We start from the raw sequence: 24,322 nt of genomic DNA, 5'->3' as shown, positions 1-24,322 counted from the left end.
CGGAGGGCCCCAAGCCCTGTGGGACCCACTGCTAGGGACCAGCGGCCTCGTTGCTGACTGGGCCTCTCACGAAGCCAGGGCGCTCCTGAAGGGGAGGTGGGGCTGATGGTCCCCATTTTACAGATGGAACCACTGAGGCCCAGAAAGGGGATTTGTCCAAGGCCATGCAGGTGACGGGGCCAGATGTGATCACCAGATACTCTGGAATGACCAGCCCCTCTCTGATGCCGAGGGCCAGGCCCTGATGCCCATGAGCTTTGTCCCCATGGCCGTCACCCAGTGGGCCCTCCCAGGGGCTCAGCACATTCTCCCATATGAGCCTTACGGCAACGCTGCAAGGTGGCTGCAGGGGCCCTCGGGCTTAAGGAGACTGTGCACGTGCCCAGGGCCACACAGAGTGAGTGTCCTGCTGGCCAGAAAGCTGGCGGGACCAGAGTGGAGGGATCCAAGGTTCAGACCGCCTCATCCGGGTGGCCCTCGGGTCAGGAACTGTGTGTCTGCCTGTTTTCTTGTGTTCTGACGGGTGGACGCAGGCCGGCCTTGAACAGGCTGGGTGCTGATGGATGGGCAGCCCCATCCCTGCCTGCCTGGCCACTGCAGGGTGAAGGGGGGACAGGCTGGCAGTGGCGACGGCCATGTCAGAGGGCAAAGGGCAGGATGGAATGCACACAAGTTGTGTGCGGATGCCCAGCCTCACCATCGCTTGGGAACCAGGCTGTTTGCATTCAAAGATTTTATTTATTTATCTATCAGACTGAGAGAGAGAGAGAGAGCACAAACACAGCAGGCAGAGGGACAAGCAGGCTCCGGGCTGAGCAGGGAGCCCGATGCAGGACTTGATCCCAGGACCCTGGGATCACGACCTGACCCGAAGGCCGACGGCTCACCAGCTGAGCCACTCAGGCGTCCCGCCCGGGCTGTTGGCATTCAAAGCCCAACTCTGAGACCACAGCAAGACAGGAGTCGCTGCCTCGTGGCTCTTACATTCTTGGGAGACAGACACCAAGAGATGAGGCGAGGAGAGCACAGAGACGGAAAACAGCAGCGAGCTCCAAGGACAGAGGCAGAGGAGGGAGGAGACAAGGAGTGAGTGGGGGGGGGCGGGTAGCCCAAGACAGTGACACAGAAGACAAGTGTGTTTTCCCCTGTCACTGCCGCCAAGTATCACCTGCCCTTTGTCTCCCGGACAAACGTGCCCAAACTTCACCCTTCTCCTCAGCCAACCTGGAAAACATGCCACCTCGCCCTTTGGGGCGGCAGCTCCCCAGCCTGCTGTGAGCTTTGGGCAGGGAGGGCCGTGCCAGACCCGTCTCTGAGCCCACAGCACCCAGCAGGGGGCATGCTGGCGGGGAAAACAAGCCGGTGGACGGACGGGCGGACAGATGGATGGATGGACAGATGGGAGGACAGAAGGGCGGATGAATGGGTGGATAGATGATGGACGGCTTGGGGGTGGTGAGTGGGTGGAGGGATAGGTAGAGAGAGGGATGGACAGACAGACAGAGGGACTGCAGGATGGACAGATGAATGGATGGGGTGGCGGGGTGGGGGGTGAGTGGACTGACGGTGGGAAATACAAATGAATGACCAGAGTCGGGGGAAACCTGCCCGTCCTGGCTTGAGCCGACACAGGAGGTGGCAAAGGGGCCATTGGTGGCCGGGCAGGCAGGGGTCTTGGCTGCGGAGAGGCCCGCTTGGTCTGGGGAGAGCTCGGGCGGGGCCCCCCCAGCCTGGGTTTGGCTCCGGGTTCCGCCTCTCCCAGATGGGTGGCCTTGGGCCCGTAGCGTTACCTCTCTGGGTGCTGGGCAGAGAGCAAAAGGCAGAGTCCAAGGGAACCTTCCGGGGCCACTCCTCTCCACAAGCAGCTTTACTGATCAGCACCAAGGCCGGCTTTAGGCCTTCCTCCGCCAACACCAGAACCCCTCCGAGTGGCGGCCCCCCCACCCCCGGGGCTGGTCTTCCAGGAGGAGACAGACATCGCATAGGAAGACCCAGCCTGGGCCACCGAAAAGGGCTCTGGGAACAGGGGGTAGCGCTGGCCCCACTGGGCACAGGGGCTTGCCTGTCAAGGGGCTAGACACATTCCAAAATGAATTTTTACATTTGATACGAAAAACTATAACTCTAAGTTATTTTTTTATTTTTTAAAAAATTTTAAAAGATTTTATTTATTTATTTGACGGAGAGATAGAGAGTACAAGTAGGCAGAGCAGCAGAGGGAGAGGGAGAAGCAGGGTCTCCACTGAGCAGGGAGCCCGATGCAGGGCTTAGTCCCAGGACCCTGGGATCATGACCCGAGCTGAAGGCAGCCACTTAACCAACTGAGCCACGCAGGTGCCCCTATTTTTTTTTTTTTTTTTTTTTTAAATCCAGACTGATGAGAGGGAGCACACAAAGCGAACGCCTCGCAGTTCAGGTCTGGGTCCTACTTTCTAGTCAAAGGCAGGCAAACATAAACATTATCTTTTCTGTCGCTTTTTTGTTTTGTTTTTTGTTTTACTTTGTTTGGGGAGGGGGAGGGGCAGAGAGAGAAAGAGAATCTCAAGCAGGCTCCACGCCAGCCCAGAGCCCAGCACTGGGTTTGATCTCACCGTCCGGAGATCACGACCTGAGCCGAAAGCAAGGTCAGATGCTCAACTGACTGAACCCCCCCAGGCGCCCCCACACATTTCCTTTTTCACTGTCATTTTGTGGTTTGCTTCTTTCTGTTACCAACGTGCCTGGGACGCCTTGCCCACCATGGCTCCGAGAACTTCCCCACTGTGCATGTCCTGCGGTGTGGCTGAGGGTTGGCCAGGGGGCGGGGACAGAGGCTGACCCAGGCTTGGCCCTGGTCCTGCCCGTCCTCACGTGTGACCCGGGAACCTAGGCCTCAGCGTCCTCACCTGTGAAGTGGGGATTCCACCACCCACTGCCGTCCAGCTATGGGAGTCCTGAGGGGTCAGCGTCTGGAAAGCCTTGGGAGCTGAGCCTGGCAGGCCGTCAGCGCGCCACGTGTCGCCGCAGTGATTTAATTTACGACTGATAGAAGTTGGCTCGTTTCCAGCTCAGAACAAAAAGTCCTCCCACAGGCCTGCTTTGAGGTCTTCCCTTGTTTCCGTGGGGTACACTCTAGGAGGGAGACGGCCAAGTCAAAGATACCCGATCTTCCATTTTCACATACTTAGGTGTAGGATTTGGAGAGGTCGAGGAAGGGCAGTGCGATTTCCAGGCAACGGACATGGGCCAGGAGCCCCCGAGTGGGCTTGGGGACCTAGGCTGGCTCCAGAGACTGGCCGCCCTGGCATTTCCAGGAAACGGGGCTCCAAGATCAGGAGAGCCCTGGTTCTCACCCAGTCACTCTGTGACCGGGAGCAAGCCACCTTGCCCTGAGTCACGGTTTCTCCATCTATAAAAATGGGACAGGAGACGAGAGCGTCCTCTCGGGGCTCTGCCCTGCCATGTTCCGCTGGGATCTCTGTGATGCCCCACAGGTGGCTGCAGACCACACGGCCCCAGGGAGGCGGGGAGTGAGCATGTACCCACCTTCGGAGGCGGGTGTCGCTGGCCCTAGACCCTTGGGCCTCTCCACAGGAAGACTCCCGACGTGGCTCCCAACATACCCCCCAGAGCTGGAGATCGAAGATGGGGAGGCAGGGGGTGGCCACGATGCCTCGGTGACTGTCTCGGAAGTGACACGCGGTCATTCCTACTGCTTTCTTTTTTTTTTTTTTTTTAAGATTTTATTTATTCATTTGACAGACAGAGATCACAAGTAGGCAGAGAGGCAGGCAGAGAGAGAGGGGGAAGCAGGCTCCCCGCTGAGCAGAGAGCCCGATGCGGGGCTCCATCCCAGGACCCTGGGATCATGACCTGAACCGAAAGCAGAGGCTTTAACCCACTGAGCCACCCAGGCGCCCTTCCTACTGCTTTCTATTCCCTGGAGGTGACCCAGACACTCCAGCCCAGGCTCGGTGAGAGGGGACTTTGGAAGAGGGCAATGTGGAAGGATTAGTGGACAGGTCTTCGAGCCGCCCCAGAGAGGCAGGAATGGGAACAGGTGAACGTGGCCAGCCCGCCGCCCAGAGAAGCCTGTCTCCGCTGGGGCTTCACGGAGGTTTCCAGGAAGGGGCACTTCGGAGCTGCTCATGATGTCAGCAGGAACCCACAGGAGTGCAGGGCAGTGTGATTCCCAGCATGGACCCTGAGGACAGGCTCATGGGGGAGGCCCCTGCGGGCACATGAAAATCTTCAAGGACACAGACGAGGTGAACGAGAGGAGAGAGAGAGACCTCCAAGCCCCCTGAGGGGTACACCTCAGAGGCACACCTGGTCCCTCACCAGCCCTCATGCTCCCTGCCACTTGGCATAGAAGCCGAGGGCCCGGCTCCCAAGGGGGCTGAGGACAGGGACTCCAGAGGACAGAGCCCGAAGCAGCAGGACAGGTGACAGAGGGGAGATTCTGGCTGGGGAGGGAAGGGACTGTCCCCGGGCAGCTGCCCCAGGAAGACGCTGCCTGGCTGAGCGACCATGACAGGAGGAGAGCCGTGCAGGAGGAGGGACACTGAGGCAGCACAAGGCCTTTCTGTGAGAGGTTCTGGAATAGGGGGACTCTGACTCCAGGATTCCTGCAAGATGCCCGCACTCCTGGATTCCAGGAAGCTGAGGGTATGTGGCCCATCCTCTGCCTGTCTCTGGAGCTTCCCCCCAAACCTGTGCTCCCCGTGGGCCTGCCCGTCAGGTCCATGACTGTCCCAACACGCCTCAGAGCTCAGGACGCGTCGTTCTCTGCCTGCTGTCACACCCCCTCAGGCCTCCCGTGGTGCCAACTCCAGCTCACCTGGCCGCCCAGCCCAGGGCCCTGGTGGGGGCACACTGCCCTCAGGTGCCCGTTTACATGGCCCTTCGGCTGGGGACAATGGTCTGCTCCTCCGCCCCCCAGACAGTGTGGCACCCCAGGCAGGGCAGAGCTGGGCTGGCTCACGTTGGGCCCCAGCGCCAGCCTGGAGGGTGGGGCTCCAGGGGGCCCACGAGCCTTGCGACCTCTGAATGAGCGGCGGGCACATGATGTCTGCCACACACGGCTGGGCGCCACGGGCCTGGCTCCTCTGTCCCGCCGGGCTGGCCCAGCCCAAACTGTGGATCACCCCTGGGGCCCTCCGGGTTGGGAGCACCCGTAGGCAGGCCCCCTGTATGCTCTGCTTTTAACCTTGAAACATTTGCTATGAGTCTATTTATACTGAGTTTCTGGTCATCTCCTTATCTGGCCAGAGCCCCCCTCGCTCCGGTCTCTTGACCACTCTAAGGCCGAGTGGGTTGGGAAAGGTGCCACGCACAAGAGAGGCCCAGGGCTCACCCGGAGAGGCAAGCGTGTGGAAGGCTGCAACACACCCGACAGCATGAAGATGCTGGACACCCACGCAGCACACCAGCGACTCTGGGCTTGACTCCATCCCAGCAATCACTTCACATCTACCTAACGAGAGAACGTTGGGCCCCACGGACTTGTGAGGACAGTGGCTGGGTGTCCCCATCAGGTCCCCGGCCCCTCAGGCTCTGAGACCCAGACCCGCTGCTCCCGGAGTCTGATTCCTTAGGTCTAGGAAGCTGTGTCTTAGCCAGCATCCTGGGAAACTCCAATCCCGGAGATCTGGAATGGGGAGCCTGTGGCTGGGGCCCCACAGCAGGACGGGCCAGGGCCTCGCTCCCCTCACCCAGGTCTGGCTCCTCAGCTGCCTGCTCGCCCTGCCAGAGCTGGCAACGTGACTCCTTGCCTTTTTTTTTTTTTTTTTTTTTCTTAATGTAGGCGCCAAGCTCAGCATGGAGGCCAATGTGGGGCTTGAGCTCACAACCCCGAGATCAAGACCTGAGCTGAGATCGAGTCAGATGCTTCACCAACTGAGCCACCCACGTGCCCCTGTGACTCCTGCTCTCGAGTCAAAACTGACAGGCAGGGGTGCACGGATCTGGCTCTGCAGGGACACGTGCACACACACACACAGACTCCCCAGGCCAGGAGAGCTATGTCCCCCTTTCTGCACCTCTCTGCCTCCTTATCAGGGCCGACTGTAGCCTAGCAGGAAGAAACTTTTTTTCTTAAGTTTTTAATTCTAAAAATACATGTTAGAAAAAAGGATCACCCCAAACTCCCAGCACTCCTCACCTCTTTTTCACAGAACACAGGTCCCCGGAGAAGGTTCATTGCAGGCTGTAGGCCGGCGGGGCCTCCCACTGGCCTCACCCCCCACCCAGGGTCCATCACCTTCCACAGCTCGGATTCTGTCAGCTTGCACATTTATTGAGTACCTGCTGTGTGCCCGCCTTGTTTAGGATTAATAAAGAAGACAGAGAAGGCCCCTGCCCTGGTAGAGCTCACATTCTAGTGGGAGAGAGGAGAAAATTAATGTCACCCTAGGAGTTGAAAGTTGTGTGGGGAGGGGCGGACAGCTGTCTGCGGTAGATGGGGGAGGCCAGCCAAGCCCCTCGTGAGGAGGTGAGGAGTGAACAGGGACCTGAGTTCTGGAGGCGATCCTGGCAAGGGAAGGGCTTCCCAGGCAGAGGAAGCGGCCTGTGCAACAGCACTGGGGTGATGATGGGCTTGGAGTATGGGTGTGCGCCAGGTCACCTTGGGCTTAGAGGCACTGAACGTAGGTTCTACCCCAAGTGAATGGGGAGTCAGTTGACAGCCCTGCCCTCCTCACCCCACTTCACCAGGGTCAAAACAGCCTCTGGTCACTGAATCCACGTGACTCCTGGGAGGCGAGAAACAGAGGTGAGTTTTCTTCACCTCTATTCCTGCTGGTGTTTCTAATTCTTCCGCACGGGACCCATATTGTGTTAGAAATTATAAAAGCCGTACAAAGTGGGGCACCTGGGTGGCTCAGTGGGTTAAAGCCTCTGCCTTCGGCTCAGGTCATGATCTCAGGGTCCTGGGATCAAGCCCCACATCGGGCTCTCTGCTCAGCAGGGAGCCTGCTTCCCCCTCTCTCTCCACCTGCCTCTCTGCCTGCTTGTGATCACCATCTGTCAGATAAATAAATAAAATCTTAAAAAAAAAAAAAGGCCGTACAAAGTAAAAACTTGCACCACTCACTTTTCAGTGACCTGGCTTGATCCCTAGTCCCCTGTCACACTCCCTCCCTCCTTTGCTGTCCTGCCACTGCTCTGGCCTTGAGCCCCTCCTGCCCCCTAAAGTCTGGGGCCTGAGAGGAGCCCTGCCAGGTGGCCTCCCCAGGAACAGAGGTGGGGCCTGGGGCGCTGGGGATGGTGAGGGGTTTGAACCACCACATTCTGTGCTCTAATTTTACCTTCAGGAAATGAAACAGACACAAAACCCGACTGCTGATGTCATAATACAGGCTTCAAAATACAGGCATTGCGCACTCGTTTACTTGACCGTGACTTCCTTGTTTTCCCTTTCTGGTCTCTCCTGAACTGCCACCAGTCCCTGGAGGTCAGGCTGATGACTCCCAGGGAGTCCAGGCTCATACTACCTGCCCCAAGCGTGACATTAACTGCAAGGCACGTGCATTCTCTTAAAAAAAAAAAAAAAAGGGACACCTGGGTGGCTCAGTGGGTTAAGTGGCTGCCTTCAGCTCAGGTCATGATCCCAGGGTCCTGGGACCCAGCCTCACATTAGGCTCTCTGCTCAGTGGAGAGCTTGCTTCTCCCTCTCCCTCTGCCTGCCGCTCTGCCTACTTGTGCTCTCTCTCTCTGTCAAATAAATAAAATCTTTTAAAAAATAACAAATAAAAATATATGTATATATACACATATATTTATATATACAAATATATTTACATATAAATATATACATATATAATATAATTTAAATATATAGATGAAAATATATATGTAAAGCAGGGTGTCTGGGTGGTACAGTTGGGTAAGCATCCGGCTCTTGGTTTTGGCTCAGGTCATAACCTCAGCGTCATGAGAGGGAGCCCCCCGTGGGACTCCACACTCGGGGGGGAGTCGGAGCCTGCTTGAGATTCTCTCCCTCTCCTTCTGCCCCTCCCCCTGCTTGTGTACTCTCTCTAAAATAAATAAATCTTTTGTGGGCGCGCGCACGCACGCACACACACACACACACACATAAAGCAGGTCGGATCGTCCTGGTTTCCTTCTCAGCTGTCCCATCATAGAGTTCTGACCTACTGCCTGTTAAGGTACATGACTTTCTTCTCAAGCCTCCAAAACCAGAGGTAGCTGCTGCAGGCCTTGTGCTCCACCTCCAGGGGCATTGGCAACCAGGGGACAAGTGTCCCTAGGGGTGAGTCACCTGGGTGTAGCTTAACTGTCAGGCCTTGGAGGCCTCCAGCCACCCAAGCACACCCCCCCCCTTCTCCTGGGGCCCATGTTATTGCTTTTCTGGCTCCTTGAGGTCAGAGGCTGGCGATATTCAAACCCAGGCCTCCAGACCCCTAGTTCAGGGCCCACCAGTCATCACGAGCACTGGACTAGGAGTCAGCAGACCTGGGTTTGGGTCTCTGCTTAATGAATATTCTGTCTAGAGTTTAAAGAATAAAAGGAAACCACACGTGACTGGTGACTGTCGGATTCCTGGTGGCCTCTGGATCACCATGGATCACGGCTTAGCTGATACCCCCTAGCACCAGAAATACATAATCTTTAAAACTTTGGGTACAGATCCATTGTAACCCCCCTCGCGATTTCAGAAACGGTACAGTGAGAGTAAAAGAACTGTGGGATCTTCAATGACCTGGAAACACCGCAGGGAGTGTGGTCCCAACCACAGGGCCATGAAGAAGGAAGTTGGGCCCCAGGCCTGAAAGGTGTTATCTCACCCTCATTGTGGAGGAGAAAGTGCCCAGTCAAGTCCAGTCCCAACCGGACAGTCCAGGCCTCCTGAGGCGATGGGGGAGGGAAGGAGGGAAGGACAGGTCTCTGAACAGGCAGGGGTCCTTGCCACTGCCAATCTCAGGGACTCTCTCCCCGGGCGGACTGCGTCGGACCGGCTCCTCCTCTGACCCCATCGTGTGCCCCCGCCTCCCCCGCCGCCCGGCTCGCCCAGTCCCGAGGCCTCCGGTGCCCCCTCTCCGCCGCGCGGCTCTGGGCGCATCCAGGAACCTGCCCGGCTCTGCACCCTTCGCGGCTCCCACGTCCCCGCAGCGCGCGGGCAGGTGCGGACCCCCGAGGGGCGCCCCACGGCCCCCTTCCCTGTTCCAGCTCCCTCCCCGCCGCCCGGGAAGGCTGGCGCGCTCGGACCCGGACATCCCGCGTACCGGGCCGGGCGGGAGTGCAGGCGGAGGGGCGACTCGCCGCCCGCGGGGCATCACAGCTCGTGGTGTCCGAGCCTGGGAGGATCCTGGCTCTAGGCGCCCGCGTCCCCATTACACGGGCAGGGACCAGAGGTTTGGCGGCAGAGTCGGGATCTGGCCTCAGGCCCCAGATCCCCGGGCCGGGTCCAGACCGAGCACACCCCGCCTCCCGCTCAGCTGACCCGTCGCGCGCACGCCGGGAGGTTCCCGCCCCGCACAGGCCGCGCTCAGACCCCGCGCTCCCGGGCCCGGCCCCATCGTCCCGCCGCCGCGCGCACCGGGCCGCCTCTCCCGCCCGGAACGGCGCGGGCGGGCGCACCAAGCACATTCTTTGTCTGCGGCGCCCGTGCGTCTCCCCTGCCCGGTGCGCCTCCCCCGCCCGTGCGCCTCCCCCGCCCGTGCGCCTCCCCGGCCCGCTACGTCCCCCCCACCCCGCCCGCCCCGGACACGCCCAGCCAATGAGGCGCGGCGACTGCGCGCAGGGCCCGGGGTGTTGTCCGCTCCTCGCCCGCCCATTGGCCGCGCTCTGCACCCCGCGGGGCCCGGCCGGCAGGCGCGAGGGGCGGGGCGCGCGGTCCGAGGTGAGGAACCACGGGCTGCGGGCGGACAGCCGCGAGGGCGAGCGAGCCGGTCAGCAAGGGTCGTGCGCTGACCGAGGAGCCGCGCGCTGAGCCGCCGCCGCCGCCCCCGACCTCGGCCGGCCCCGGGCTCCGCGCCAGGAGGCGGCGGCCAGGCCGAGCCCCAATCCCCCGTGCCCGGGGGATCCCCGACGGTGACCCGCCCGGCGAGGGGCCAGAGGAGAAGGACGAGGAGGAAGGGCGGCCACACCGGAGACCCGGCAATGGCGCTCGACTTCCTTGCTGGATGCGCTGGGGGTAAGGAGGCGGCCGGCTCCGGTGCGGGGTGGGAGGCCGGCTCACCTGCGGGCCCGGGGCCCCGGCGGCCCACCCTCGGGTCGGGGTTTCGTCGCCTGCAAAATGGGGGTGACAATGCTCTCGTGTCACGGGGCTCTCGCGGGCGTGAACTGACAGCAGGCCCGGAGGGAGTCTAGCGCGCAGTCCGCGTCGTTTAAACCCATCGAGGCACGTCCAGACGAGAGGTCTGGGGCGCCGGGGCTGCACGGTGGCTTGGCCAAGGCGGGGACTCCCAGCAGGATGCCCCACCGCCCGGTGCGCGCTTCTAGCCCGAGGCCTCCGGCGGATCTGCCTCACCGGCTCCTGCATCCCCAGCTCGCGCCCACCCGCACCAGGGTCCCCTCCCAGGGCCGGAGAAGTTTGGGGTTGACTGCAGCCTCTTCCCCCGCAGATGCCTGGGCGGGGCTGGGGCCGCAGTACGACCCCATAGAGGGCTGGCCTTGGAGGGCCCTGAAGGGCGCCGTTCGGACCCCAGGCGCCGAGTCACGCTTTGGCACGCCGCGCCTTCCTACGCCGCTCCGTGAGCTGCTGGGGGGCGACTCCACCCAGGTGGCGGCGTGGTTCTGACACGCGGCGTGGGCTAGCCCCTGTGCTCACGCGTGCGTGTCACTGGTGTGGGGCTTCTTCACGCGCGCCGGGCTCCTAGGGCCCTCCCCAAGCCTGTGTCCCCGAGAGAGCGGCAACCACTGTGCAGTCCTGGCTCTGCTGTGGGCCACCCGGGACACCAGGGCGGCCGCTTCCCTGTTGTGCCTTGGGGTTTCTCTGCTTTTACTTGGAGAGCTAATTCACTCGATTGGTGTTAATTGCCAGCCAGGTTTCAGTGCAGGTACTCCGCACCGAGGCGGCAGAGTCGCCGGGGGCGACACCCCCGGCGGGGTCCTGCGCTGATGGCGGGCTTCTCTCCTCCAGCACCGGTCTATCTGCTGGGTTTGGGCGCTGGGCTCCCTGGAGGCAAAGGAGGGACTAGCAATGGCCTCTGCAGCCTGAGCTTCCTGCTCTGGGCAGGAGGAGACTGGCAGAGAAGAGAGCGTGCCAGGGAAGTGATATGTGTGAAGAGATTTTTTTTTTTTTTTAAGATTTTATTTATTTATCTGACAGAGAGAGATCACAAGTAGGCAGAGAGGCAGGCAGAGAGAGAGAAGGAAGCAGGCTCTCCGCCGAGCAAAGAGCTGGACGACGTGGGGCTCGATCCCAGGATCCAGAGATTATGACCCGAGCTGAAGGCAGAGGCTTAACCCACTGAGCCACCCAGGGGCCCCATGTGTGAAGAGATTTTAAGAACTTCCTAGACTGTTACCCAGTCAGGCTTCAGGAAACCACGGGGCTGGAGTCTGCTGAAGGGGGAAAACCCCAGAGCTTTTCATAAATGGGTGCATTTCTCCCAAGCCCAGGCCAGGATATGGGGGGGGCAGCCTCTGCAAATCTAGCTCTCAGCTCCCCTATCCCCCACACTGTGACCCCACTTTGTCTTTCCTCCTAGCCTCCTGTGGCTGCACCTGCCCCTGCCGGCTCCTGCTGGGCCCCAGGCCCTCCTCTACCACTCCCCCACCAAGTGATGGCTCAGTGAGGGTGGGCTGTCCCATGGCTTCCCAACTTCTTCAGGAGTGTGAATTCTTTCCCCAGAAGGGCAGGATTCCTTCTGATTTCTCCCAGGTGTCCTGGGAGCACCCTGCGAGCTGCAGGGTTTGGGGTAGCACTGCTCATTGTAAGGCCAGGCCTGAACGGGGACCCATCCTCCCAGGCACGCGTGTTCAGTCACTCAAGGCTCTTACTCATAAAGGGCCCCTCCTGGAATGCCTTCTGTCCATCCTTACCAGGCCCACCTAGGAAATCTCGTCCAGGCTCCAAGGTTGGGGCTAGATTAGAGTCCAGAACCACACCCAGCTGCAGGCGGCAGCCCCCGCCCCCACTGCCTTCCAGGGATCCAGCCAGGGGCTGCTGGTAAGCCCCACTTCCCTGCTGTGCGCCCCTACCTCCCTGCTGTGCTTGTGGAATCCAGAGTCCCCCAGGATGGAAGTGGCTGCCACGTTCTTTGTGAGGGTCATTGGCCCCCTCTCCCCCCCCCCATCATCTGCTTTTTTCTTTCTTAATTTTTTTTTTAAATATTTAATTTATTTGACAGAGAGATAGCACAAGGAGGCAGAGTGGTGGGCAGAGGGAGAAGGAGAAGCAGGCTCTCCACAGAGCAGGGAGCCCGATGTGGGGCTCCTTATGGAGCTCTATGTGAGGCTCGATCTCAGAACCCTGAGATCATGACCTGAGCCAAAGGCAGAGACTTAACCCACTGAGCCACCCAGGTGCCCCTCCTCTCCTGCTTTTATTTGACCCAGGAGAATTCCTGGGTCAAATAATCCTGGTCTTGAGAAGGGGACGGACTAGTGGGACAGTGACCTGATTGTGTCCCCTGCCTGCCTTCTGGGTCCCTGGCATGTCTAGCCTGCATAGAGGGGTTGTCTGGGAACCATGCGCAGGTAGCGCTCCCACCTCGGACCCCTGGGCCCTCAAGGCCCCTGCCCAGTTCCTTCGGCTTGGGATCCTCCAGGCCTGGAGGCTCAGGGCAGGGTGATGACGGTGCTTCCCTTTGGTGGCCTGGGGTCCCTTTAGATTCAGATTCCTGGGCGGGAGAACAATAGGTCACCTCTGATTGGCTGAATGTGGGGTCACTTAAGCTTCGCCTCCGGGAGGTGGGGCAGGCACCTTGACTGACAGCATCTGGGTGCTCACGTGGTGGGATGGTCTGAAGGCTGCCCGCACTCCCCACCTGGGGTCAGTCCCAGGTCTTCAGCCCACCCACCCGCCCTGTGCTCTGAATGGAGTTCTCCATGCCCCAGCTGTGAATAGGAGGAGGTGGGGAGAGCAGCTCCATGGTGGGGCGGGGAACCCTGCCTGGGGAGGGTGGTCCCCTCTCCCACCCTGGAGGGGCCATGATGGGTGCCTCTAAGAATCCAGCTTATGTAAGGCAGTGGGCACTGGCTTTGGAGGCAGAAGAAAGGGTCCCCTTGTGCTGCCTCAGTGACCTGTTGGGGAGCTGCTCTGGCACAGCTTCCTGGCTCTCAAGGTACTTGGGAGGTTAAAAGGACAAAGCTTTGGGGGACTGGAGGCTGGGATGGAGGCAGGCCCCAAGGCCCTCTCTGTTCCTGTGAATGGGGATGTCCTAGGTGAGGCCCGAAGGCCCTCCTGAGGGCCGTGAACTGAGCCTCTGGGGAAAGTAGGAATGCAAGTTGCTGCCATTGGGGAGGCCTTGGTGGGGCCTCCCAACCAGCCTGGTGGGGTGAGGGGTCACCCCTCCCATTCCAGAAGCTGATTAAGGCTGGTCTGGAACCTGAGCGGGTCTGGGGCCAGAGGCAAGAGGGTCCATTCACGGGAAGGGGACCTCCAGCATTTTATGTGTGTGGTTCTTGGGGACCCCACAACTAGGCCTGGGTGACCAGGGAGGGCATGAAGGGCTAGAGGGGCCCACAGCTGGAGAGAGAATCAAGGCCAAACAGCACACCCCAGCCAAGTGTCAGGTTTCCAAAACCCCAGGACATCAGTTACAACCCCAGAAAGTAAATTCTAGAACTAGGCTGTTCAAATTTAGAAAATTCACAACACGACAGGAAAAAGAAGGTGGCTTGCAAAAGATAGAAACAAAGTGCGTCTCAAAAGACTAGAGACGCAGGTATAGAAGTCTCAAGGGACAAGATGCCTTGGGGATGCCTTTTTGTCTTGCTGTGAATGTTAGGGGTTCCAGAAGGAGAAGGATGAATACATAAGAGTGGAAATTTTCTGTGATAAGAAAAAGGCCTGAGTCTTCAGAGTGAAAGTGCTGGTATGGTACCAGGCAGGGTTACTTTAAAAAAAAAAAAGAAAAAAAAAAGACACACCCTTGGCATCTCAATGACATTCCTGAAATCTACAGACAGAATCTCAGAGGCTTCCTGGTAGAATGCGTACGTTACTGGCAAGGAGAAGAAATGCACCGGCAACAGGTTTCTCAGCGGAAACCAGGAGCCAGAAGATTCTGGGATGTTGGCCTCGGGCTGAGAGCCTCACCAGAGCACAGGACCGTGGCTCCCCAACAGTGTTAACAAAATAAATTTTGCAGAGAAGCGGGAATTCGGAGACTATTCATTGCTGTATATGTTCCCTCCGAGAAAAATAACCCAGAAAGGCAGCAAGCAAATGGCACTTGATCAGAGTAGAGACCCGCAGGAGGGGGTAGAGGTGAGGAGGACAGGGAAGAGCTCTGAGTCTGTGGGGTCTCTGGGTGTGGGAGAGTTGGGGGTAGAAGGGAAAGCTACTGGGGTGGGGAACCTTCTTGGGGTGGCTCTTACTGGGGTGGGATGGGGAGCTGTGGGGGCAGAAAGAACCTTGGGGGCATGACGGTTCTTATCCTGTGTCTACAGAATAATTCTAAGTGTTAGAAATAAGAAGTAACCTTTAGCTGAATTTGCACGTTAACAAGCAGGGGGAGGACAAATGGCCGTTTGCCTGAGCAAAAATGTGGAAAAGGAAAACGAGTAAAAGAATTCATTCACGGGGCGCCTGGGTGGCTCAGTGGGTTAAAGCCTCTGCCTTCGGCTCAGGTCATGATCTCAGGGTCCTGGGATCGAGCCCCACATCGGGCTCTCTGCTCAGCAGGGAGCCTGCTTCCTCCTCTCTCTCTGCCTGCCTCTCTGCCTACTTGTGATCTCTCTCTGTCAAATAAATAAATAAAATCTTAAAAAAAAAAAAAAAAGAAGAAGAATTCACATAAAGTAAGACGAGTCAGGTCAGATGTCCCATCTTGGCAAAATCAGAGACCGCTTCAGACGGGAGCAGAGACCAGAGCCGAGCGGGTAGCTTGTTTCCAGGAGTATGGAAAACAAAGTCGTAGGACCAGGTTGGAAATTAGTCATGAAGCTATACCAGGCACACATAACCAAAAAGAAAGCAGGATCGGCCTAAGTTAGTATCCAACACAGTGGATTCTAAGGCCCAAAGCATTGAACAGGATGGAGAGGACCCCCTACAGTGATCACAGGTTGGAAAGCGGCTGCATAGTAATCCCGTCTAACCTCGGGGCGCCCACCACCACGATACCCAGCCCCGACAGGAGGCAGGAGAGATGAGTGGTTAAGGAGGAGGGCCCCGGGCCCAGAAGTTCCAGGTTCAAATCCTCACCCCACCAACTTATTAGCTGTGCAACATAGACATAGTCTCTCAGCCTCCTGTTTTGCATCTATAAAATGGGCTAATAGTCCTTTCTTTACATGTGAGAGGGAGAGTTACTACACGTGCAAAATGAACAACAGTGACCCCAGGTAGAGAGGTTACCGTTTGTCACTCAACAAATAGTACCTGTCTTAATTATAAATGCTCCAGCAGTAAAAAGGGAACCTTAAGAGATTCCCACAGGGAATTCTAGGGAGGAAGGTGTGGGAGTTGGTGCACGGGGCAGGCCAACTCACTGAGCCTCGTGACTGGGGAAGCAAGGTGCCTGCCTCCCAGGGATAGTTGCCTGAGAACAGCACTCAGGACTCTGAAAGGCACAGGAGCCAACTTGGAGAGTGCGCCTTTGTCCTTCGAGGTGGGGCTGGGTTTGGGGCCTGGCTGGGACAGATGCATATCACCTGATCACAAAGTCTGGTGCTGACTCCCTGGGCCGCAGGTGACTCCCCTGCAGGGAAGGGAGTGGTCAGCCAGTGTCTGTAATACCTTGATACTCTCCCCTGGCCCTGGGTCAGCCCTGCAGGGTGAGGGGGTGGCCAGAGCCGATGCTCACACCCAGCACAGGTGAGGACAGTGAGCCACAGAGCCTGGGTTCCCTGTGAGCTTGGCCAGCGGCTGAGTGGCAGACTGAAAATTCAAATCTGCATGACTCTCTGGCCCCAAGTCCAAAACCCCTGGGTCCCTCGCCATGCTGGGGAGGGGAGTGGGAGGGAGCCCGGCGGTGGCGGGGGAGACAACTGTTAAGTGCAGGTAGTAGCAGGGGAGGGAGAGACACCAGCTGTGAGTTGGACAGATCCTGGGTTGTCCTCAGGGATGTCACCGTCTTACCCCACTGTTCATGCAGACCTGAGAACAAAGGTGCTCAGAAGCACCTGCATACAGTAGGCACCTGTAAACGTTCTGTGTTCCCACCAGGAGGCTCCCAGGCGGTCCTCCGAGCCGGAAGCCCCCACACTGCAGATCTCTGAGGCATCTGGGTGACGGTCCTCCTTTTTCTCTCCAGGTGTGGCAGGTGTGCTCGTGGGACACCCATTTGACACGGTCAAGGTGAGTGTCTTGTCCCGGTTTTACTCTCAGGTCTTTGTGGAGGCGCAGACGTTACACAGGGCCTGAAGGGCTGGGTTGGCTGGAGGCCCCTTTCCAGTGACCAGGGAACCCCTGCGAGGTCTTCCCAGAGGTTCTGGAATAAAGGTAGACTTAGGGTTCTGTGACACCCAGGTGGACGGCAGCGTGTCCGCTTTCCTTCTGGGTCTGGCCTTACACCTCCCAGCTCAGAGCTAAACTTGGAGGTCCACGGTGAGCCCTGAGCCTGAGAGGCCGAAGGACAGGCTTCCCCTTGCTCAGAGCGGGGGCTCCTCCCTGCAGAAGCCCTCCGGACATCTTGAAAGAAAGAGCATTTCAGAGAGAAAATACAGGACGGAAGAACCGGAACTTGCCAGCATTGCCCATGAACATGATCTCTGAATGGCGTGATCCCCACTGGCGTGAAACTGAGCCATCGGTTCCCAGGGGCTGGTGTGCACGCGCGTGGAGTCCACGGCTCCAGTGTGTGGCGCGGGGCGGGCGCTCCTTCCGCGGCTCCTCCTCTGTAAACTGTCCAGATCCAGCTTCTCAGAGGCTCGCAGTGGAAACAAAGGAGGTCCATGTTGTCCAGCTGCAAATTCCCAAATAGAATGTTCTCCCTGTGGATGGGGTTTTAAGTCCTGAAACGAGCCACGTCTGGAGTTTTCCTTACAGGCTTCCCCCCAGGGAATCAGGGCGAGCTGTAAGCAGCCGGAGAGCAGGCCAGACCCCGTAACCCACTGTAAACACTGAACTTGGCAGTGCCTACTGGAGACAGCGAAGGCAAGGATGTCAGCCCGAGCTGAGTTTGAGGTCACTTCCTGTCCCCTCTTTTTCCAGTGGAAGTCAGGTGGTCCTTGGGCAAGGAAAGGACTCGGGACCTCAGGGCTGGGGTTGCCTTCAGCGCGGGCATGAGGGCCTGGCTTGATGTTTTGGCTTTGACCTGCACATATTCTGTCTGAGGCCCTATGTGGGCCCAGGCCCCCTGCTAGCCCATCCGCGGTGTAACCTTGGGCAGCTGCTTTACCTCAGGGCCCAGGCTTCTCGTCTGCCAAGTGAGGCGCTGGGCAAGATTACAGAGGCCCTTGTGATGCTGGGTGCTCCACGGTCAGGCTGGGCTTACACGGAATGCTGGTTCTGCAGAGCACAAATCTCTCCCATCACCTGCAATTTCGGGAGAAGGCTGAAGGACCAGGCTTTCTTGCCACACGGCAGCCCGTGTCCCCCCAGAGCCTGCTGAGAACCCGTCTGCACAGCTGCTTGGGCACAGCTGCCTGGGCAGCCCATGAAGCCCGCCCCCAGGCCAAAGCAGCCCAGCCTGGCACCGGCCCCCACTCCGCTGTGCTTATAGCTTGTGGTCACATGTCGTAAATGCCTCTGTATCCGGCCAAGAAGGGGCTATGGATTCACTTCGTTAACTCCGCATGACAGGGGCCATGCCTCTCTGAGCCACGACTCAGCCCTCTGCTAGCCCCGCTCCCACTCCCCCTCCTCAGTGCCCCCAGGCCTGGGAGGACTCTGTCCTGGAGTCCCTGGCCACTCTGAGCTCCTGGGCCATGGCCACACCCCCAGCACTGACAGGGGGAGGGGGGCGGACCCTCTCCACCCCACAGGGCTCCTGCCCCTTGGACACCCCTGCCCAGCCCTTACCTCGCCCACGGAGGGTGATCTTTGAAGAAATCCACTGGTGACTTCTTTTGGCCACTGCATTCCACCAGCATGACATCTGGGCAAACGTGTCTTTATAAACCAGGGTTCTTACAAATAGGAAAAAACCTGCCCCCAGGAATCCCCTCTGTCACCCAGCTCATGACCCCTCTCACTGTGCTGATCAGGGAACGTGCTCCTTTGGTTTAACTTAATGCTATGTCACCAATGGCCTTATTTTTATTTTTTCAGATTTTATTTACTTATTTGAAAGAGAGAGGACAAGCAGGGGGAGCAGGAGAGGGAGCAGGCTCCCCGCTGAGCAGAGAGTGGATGCAGGGCTCGAGCCCAGGATGTTGGGCTCACAACCTGAGCCAAAGGCAGAAGCTTAACCGACTGAGCCACGCAGGCGCCCTCCGCAATGGCCTTAATTTTTACTGGCTCTTTTCCAGGTAGAAGAGCACCTTTTCTTCATACTGACAAGTCGTGTTTCCCATTCTGTACACTTCCTCCAGGATCCCCCGCCACCATTGTGCCTGCCAGGGGCATGTGATTTTTTTTTTTTTTTTAAATGAATTTCATCATCAGGCCTGTACACAGTTCTTTGGTTGGCTTTCTAGTACAAAAGTAACATATGTTGTGAAGAAATTTTTAACCATTATAGAGACATATAAACTAAAAAGAAAAAAAAAAAACAGTCCTTCATAGATCCTCTTCCCCAATCCTTAGTGATTTTTTTTTAGATTATTTATTTGACACAGAGAGAGCACAAGTGGGGGGAGGGGTAAACAGAGGGAAAGGGAGAACCAGACTCCCCGCTGAGCAGGGAGCCCAATTTGGGGCTCTATCTGAGGACCCTGGGATCATGACCTGAGCTGAAGGCAGACGCTTAACCCAGTGAGCCACCCAGGAGCCCCCTCATTAGTGATTTCTGCTGAAAAACAGAAATGTACACAGACCCATATATATCCCTTGTGCTTGGCAAAAGTGGGATTTACTTCAGTAGCTCTGCTGTTGTTTTAACTGAAATCTGACACAGAAAAGTGCCCGCATGCCAAGTGTATGAGTCAGTAATCATCGCGAAGCACATGTCTGGGGAGAGAACAGGGTCCCCAGGAGGCCCCCCCATCCCTGTCCTCCTCGCAGCCCCTCCCCCTTCTGCCTGGGACAGGACAGTAAGCAGGGTCATTGAGTGTAAAACTACTCTCACAGGGGAGTGGCCATCCCAGGGCAGGGGAGGGGCTAGGCCCTGGGGGCTCTGTGCCTGGATGTGATGTTGACATTTTATGTTCCTAGGGGCTCTCTGCACGGGGAGCAAAAGTGTGACTTTGCTGTAGACAAGCATAAGCCTCACCCTGGAGAGCTAGTCAGTATAGACCAGGGGAACCCGGCTCTTCTCTGTCCTCTGTCCCTGCTGATCCAGACCCCGGGCCTGAACCACACCCCGCCACACCTCTCCTCCTCCTGACTGGCAGGGGACAGGGAGGGCGTGAGCTGAGCTAGGGTCCTGCACAGGTCCTGGGGTGGGCACCCAGGTGGGGCTGGTGAAGAAAAATCCGCTCCTTCCGGACCAAAGGGTCTTCATGTCAGGGGCCTCAGCCGGTGGAGAGCTGGGAGCTGCGGAGACCACGGGCCACCATCCACGTGTCCCGCAGTCGTGGTTTCTGCTCCCACGGCCCGTTTAGTGACTGCATGAGCAGGAGAAATGTCCCACCAGAAACCCCACAACATGGGAGGGAAGGGAAAAACCTCACATGGCGAAAACAACTCGAGCAGAGCTCAAGGGGGTAACAGGTTATGAAGTCTTAAGGTGTTAATATGTTACGAACACGTTGCTCAAGTCCTTTTGTTTTTCTCCACTGAACATGCACCCCTCCCCCACCAGGTCCTGGCCAAGCGGGCAGCCAGGGTGGGACGGGGCGCTGGGGTGACCCGCTGCAGGGTGTGCTTCCATGTCAGCCGCTTCGCAGAGCAGGGGCTGCCAGCTGCAGAGGTCCTTGGTGCTTTTTTGTGCTTCAAAAGCATTCTTCTGTAAGTGCATCTGGCAGAAGGCTCCTGCCTGCCAGCTCCCCTCCCCACTCTGGCCCCGACGGACCGACACAGCTAGGCCACTCCCGTTACTGGAGAGGACAGGCAGCCCCTGCTGAGGTGCAAAACCTCTCTGAGCCTCCAGTGTTCCCATCTTTGAAGTGGGGGGGGGGGGTAACTCCACCCATCCCGGCTGGCGATTCCCGGGTTAGGCCCTCCGGTGCTGCCAGCCGCGGAGGGGTGTTCGTGCTGTGGCCCTGGCTGTGGTTGCGATTTCCTAGTCAGCCCTGGGAACGGGACTTAACCCAGCTCACCCCCCATCCGCGTGACCTGGATTCTGAGGCCCACTCTGAGGCCGGGCTGTCTATCACCGAGATAAGCTCTCTGTCAACAAAGAGTACTTTCACAGTAGGAGGTTCTGGACTACAGGGCTCCAAGGGCAGCTGGGCATGAACCCCTAGGTCTCGAAGGTGGTGACATGGTCACAGAGGAGGCGATGAGCTGCTCTCCTGTCGCTGCTTTAACTCAGGACCGCTGTCCTCACACTGTCTACTGGCAGAAAGCAGGAGTCCCTCGGAGTCCAACGCTCACTGCTTTTAACACCCACTGTGGCACTGTCGGACCCCAAGGGGAGCTGGGTGATGGGAATTATGTGGGGAGCCCCCCCCCCCCCCCCCGGCATCGGCCACGGTTTGCTACCAGGACAGTGGGGAGGTCTGGGAAAATGCTTCATGTCCCAGTGTCCGCACATCATGCAGACATAATGCAGTGAGAAGCTTAGCCTCTGCCTGTCTGAGATCTTGGGGACCCTCTACCCACTCTGCAGCTGGCTGTCTCTGTGGCCGTTTGCCCACTGATACCCTCCCTAAGGAGGCACAGATACCCGGCCCTAGCCCCATCCTGGACTTCAAAAGCCACAGAAAGCTCCTTGGCTCCCTTCCTCCAGCGTCCAGCCTTGGGCCTCCCCGAGGGAGCCTCCCTGGGCTGTCCTGAGTGCTGGGGCAAGCGGTTGGGAGCTCTGGCTCGGCTTGCTGCCTTTCACGGGGTCCTGTCCCTGCAGGTGCGGCTTCAGGTCCAGAGCCCGGAGAAGCCTCAGTACCGAGGGACCCTGCACTGCTTCCAGTCAATCATCAAGCAGGAGAGTGTGAGTGGCCTGGGCCCAGGGGGTTGGCGGTGGGGAAGCAGCTTCTCGAATGCTTTCGACCTGAAAAAAGAAGAGGGAGAGTCTGGGCACAACGGGGACTTGGGAAAGGGGAAGGTGCGAACGCCCAGGCCTCTGCTGTTGAGGACATGGCTCCTGGGAGAATTCGGCTTGGTCCTCCGGAATGCGTGGGGGTGGGCTGGGGCTGAGCACGCGGGGGTCGCAGAGGGGAGGAGGGCCGGGCAGCTGGAGCAGGAGCAGGAGCGCGTCTGACGCGCGCGTGTGCCCCCCGCTTCCCCCCCGCAGGTGCTGGGCCTGTACAAGGGCCTGGGCTCGCCCCTCATGGGCCTCACCTTCATCAACGCGCTGGTGTTCGGCGTGCAGGGCAACACCCTGCGGGCGCTGGGCCAGGACACGCCGCTGCACCAGTTCCTGGCGGGCGCGGCGGCGGGCGCCATCCAGTGCGTCATCTGCTGCCCCATGGAGCTGGCCAAGACGCGGCTGCAGCTGCAGGACGCGGGCCCCGCGCGCCCCTACCGCGGCTCGCTGCACTGCCTGGCGCACATCTACCGGCGCGAGGGCCTGCGCGGCGTGAACCGGGGCATGGGCTCCACGCTGCTGCGCGAGACCCCCAGCTTCGGCGTCTACTTCTTGGCGTACGACGTGCTGACGCGCGCGCTCGGCTGCGAGCCCGGCGAGCCGCTGCTCGTGCCCAAGCTGCTGCTGGCGGGCGGCACGTCGGGCATCCTGTCCTGGCTGTCCACCTACCCCGTGGACGTGGTCAAGTCGCGGCTGCAGGCCGACGGGCTGCGCGGCGCCCCGCGCTACGGCGGCTTCGTGGACTGCGTGCGCCAGAGCTACCAGGCCGAGGGCTGGCGCGTGTTCACGCGCGGCCTGGCCTCCACGCTGCTGCGCGCCTTCCCCGTCAACGCCGCCACCTTCGCCACCGTCACCGTGGTGCTCACGTACGCGCGCGGCCCCGAGGCCCGGCCGGACGGCGACGCCGCGCCCGCCGCTCCGTCGGGGCCTGGCCTGGCGCAGCCCTCCAGCCTGTGAGACGGGCGCCAGGGTCGCCAGCGGGCCTGGGCTGCCTGCCACGCGCGGGCGGGGGGGGGGGGGGGGGAGGCGGGGGTGCCCTTGGCCGCGCCCTTGACGTCCGCGGCGGTCTCCGCCCCGAGACAGGAAGCCTCCTGCGCCTCCTGCCCGCACTGTATGGTCACCGAGCTCCGAGAGGACGGCGTGTCAGCGCGGAGCCTGGCGCTGTCACTTGGGGTCTCCGGGAGTCGCCACCGACTCTCCAGCCCTTGCCTGGGATCCTGGCCGCCGCCACCGCGGGGTCTTCGATGCTGCACCGATGGGCCATCCAGCGGCTAACCTCACATCATCCCCCTGGCAGAGCTCTGGGGGCACTCCTCGGCCACCTGTCCGGTCTCTGTATTAGGGACGGAGAGGCAGCTCCGGGTGCCTCCTGGTGTCCCAGAACCCAGCACTCCGCTGATGCACTCCAGCTTCTCCACGTGGCACAGAGGGGAGTGCCCCTGCTGGTGACCCCGTAGTAGCCTAGGGGCTGGCATGGGGGACCAGGCAGGGGCCAGGGGGAGGGAAGCTCCGCGGTGAAATCCAGCTGCGGGAGGGGAAGGCTGGTCGCCCCGCCGTCCTCAGGCTGCCCTTCTGTAAAATGGGGACATTGGTCAGCCACTGTGTGGGGCTCTGGCTGCTGGTTGGGGTTCCCCGAGCTGAGCTTGTGTCTCTTCAAGGACGTGGGCACAGGAGGACCGCCACTCCCCAGCAAATGGTGTCTCTCCCAGGGAGTCTCCTCATGCTTGGTGTTCCCATGAGGCCACGAGGGAAGGGCCTGTTAGTGGACACGGTACAGCGTGGCCGTGTATTTGCACAGGGAGGCGGATGCTTTTGCACAAGTTGGAGGTGACTGTGGCCTCCCTTGCCCTGAGCAGGGCTCAGCCTGTTGGGCAGTGGGATACGGTCTCCCAGGAGGGAGACTGGGGTCAAGGAAGACAAGACTCCTACCCTATTCACGTGGTGTCGTTGTGTAGAACCCGCTGAAGGAATAAAATATTCTTTGTTTTCTTAAGAGTGAAGCCTTGTTTGTGTCCATTCCCCACCCCCTTCCTGGAGTCAGAGGGGCCGGCTTGGGGGTTTGTGCTCTCTGGCCTGATGGCAGCCAGAAGTGTGTGACCTGGGCACGTGCCAGCGTCTGTCCACGCCCTCAGTTTCCTCATCTGCAAAATGGGGCTGACGTAGGCATGAGGATGAGGGGAGTAAGCTCACAAAAGTGCTGGGCAAAGTGTTAGCCTTTCAGCACATGCTCCTCAGATGTCTGTGGTTTCCTAGGAGTGGGAGGCCTGGGCCCTGCTCATCCTTCACCTGGGCAGGCCAGACAGTGTGTGCTGTGAGCTTTTTGGGGTACGGAGGTATGGTCAGGGCACAGAGGGGACACTTGCTGAGGCTGGAAGGGGAGGTCTAAGCGGAGCTCTCAGAGGTGAGTGGATCTTTTTTTATATGAGATTAGACCTAATCCAGCCTAAGAGGTCCTGGAGGGCTTCCTGGAGGAGACTTCGTTTGCCAAAGGGGTGTCTCACTGTGTGCCCACCCTCACTGCTGCTCACCTTCCTGGAGGCAGTGCCCCACCCCGCGTCTCCATAGCTGCGGGCCTGGAGTCTCTTTCCTTCACAACTCCCACTTTAAGGGAGGGCAGGAGAGGGGGAGCCCCCAGCTCTCCAAGAAGGGCGCCGGCTCTCCTGTGTCTTTGCCTCACCCCACCCAGCCTAATGCCCTGCATCAGCCTGTGACATCAAGCTTGTCTGCAGAAGCCGGCTGGTGACCCCAGGGTCCCCTCCCTGGAGTCCCAGGGAACAGCTCCTCCACCTGTGGAGATCCCCCCACCCCCATCTCTCTCACTTCTTCCTCTGAAAGAGACCCGGCAAATGCCCCCACTCCCGCCCCAGGTGCTGGTGGCAGAACATTCCCAGCGAGTCAGGCAGGAAGGATCGGGAGAGCTGTGGGGGTTTTGGTTTTTTTTTTTTTTTTAAGATTTTATTTATTTATCAGATGGAGAT

At 59.2% G+C, this 24,322-nt stretch overlaps 1 protein-coding gene across 1 annotated transcript; it reads left to right on the top strand.

Moving 5' to 3' along the window:
- The first annotated feature begins 9,797 nt into the window (after positions 1-9,797).
- SLC25A29 (solute carrier family 25 member 29) lies at positions 9,798-23,337 on the top strand. The gene is made up of 4 exons (XM_047738383.1): positions 9,798-10,135; positions 16,371-16,414; positions 21,165-21,248; positions 21,552-23,337. The coding sequence occupies exons 1-4, from the start codon at positions 10,102-10,104 to the stop codon at positions 22,299-22,301; spliced, it is 912 nt and encodes a 303-aa protein (XP_047594339.1). The 5' UTR covers positions 9,798-10,101; the 3' UTR covers positions 22,302-23,337.
- Positions 23,338-24,322: the final 985 nt, after the last annotated feature.

This window comes from Lutra lutra, chromosome 7 (assembly GCF_902655055.1).
Source record: "Lutra lutra chromosome 7, mLutLut1.2, whole genome shotgun sequence".
Lineage (NCBI taxonomy): Eukaryota > Metazoa > Chordata > Mammalia > Carnivora > Mustelidae > Lutra > Lutra lutra.
Note: the sequence above shows the minus strand (reverse complement) of the source record. Positions and strands in the feature narration are given on the sequence as shown.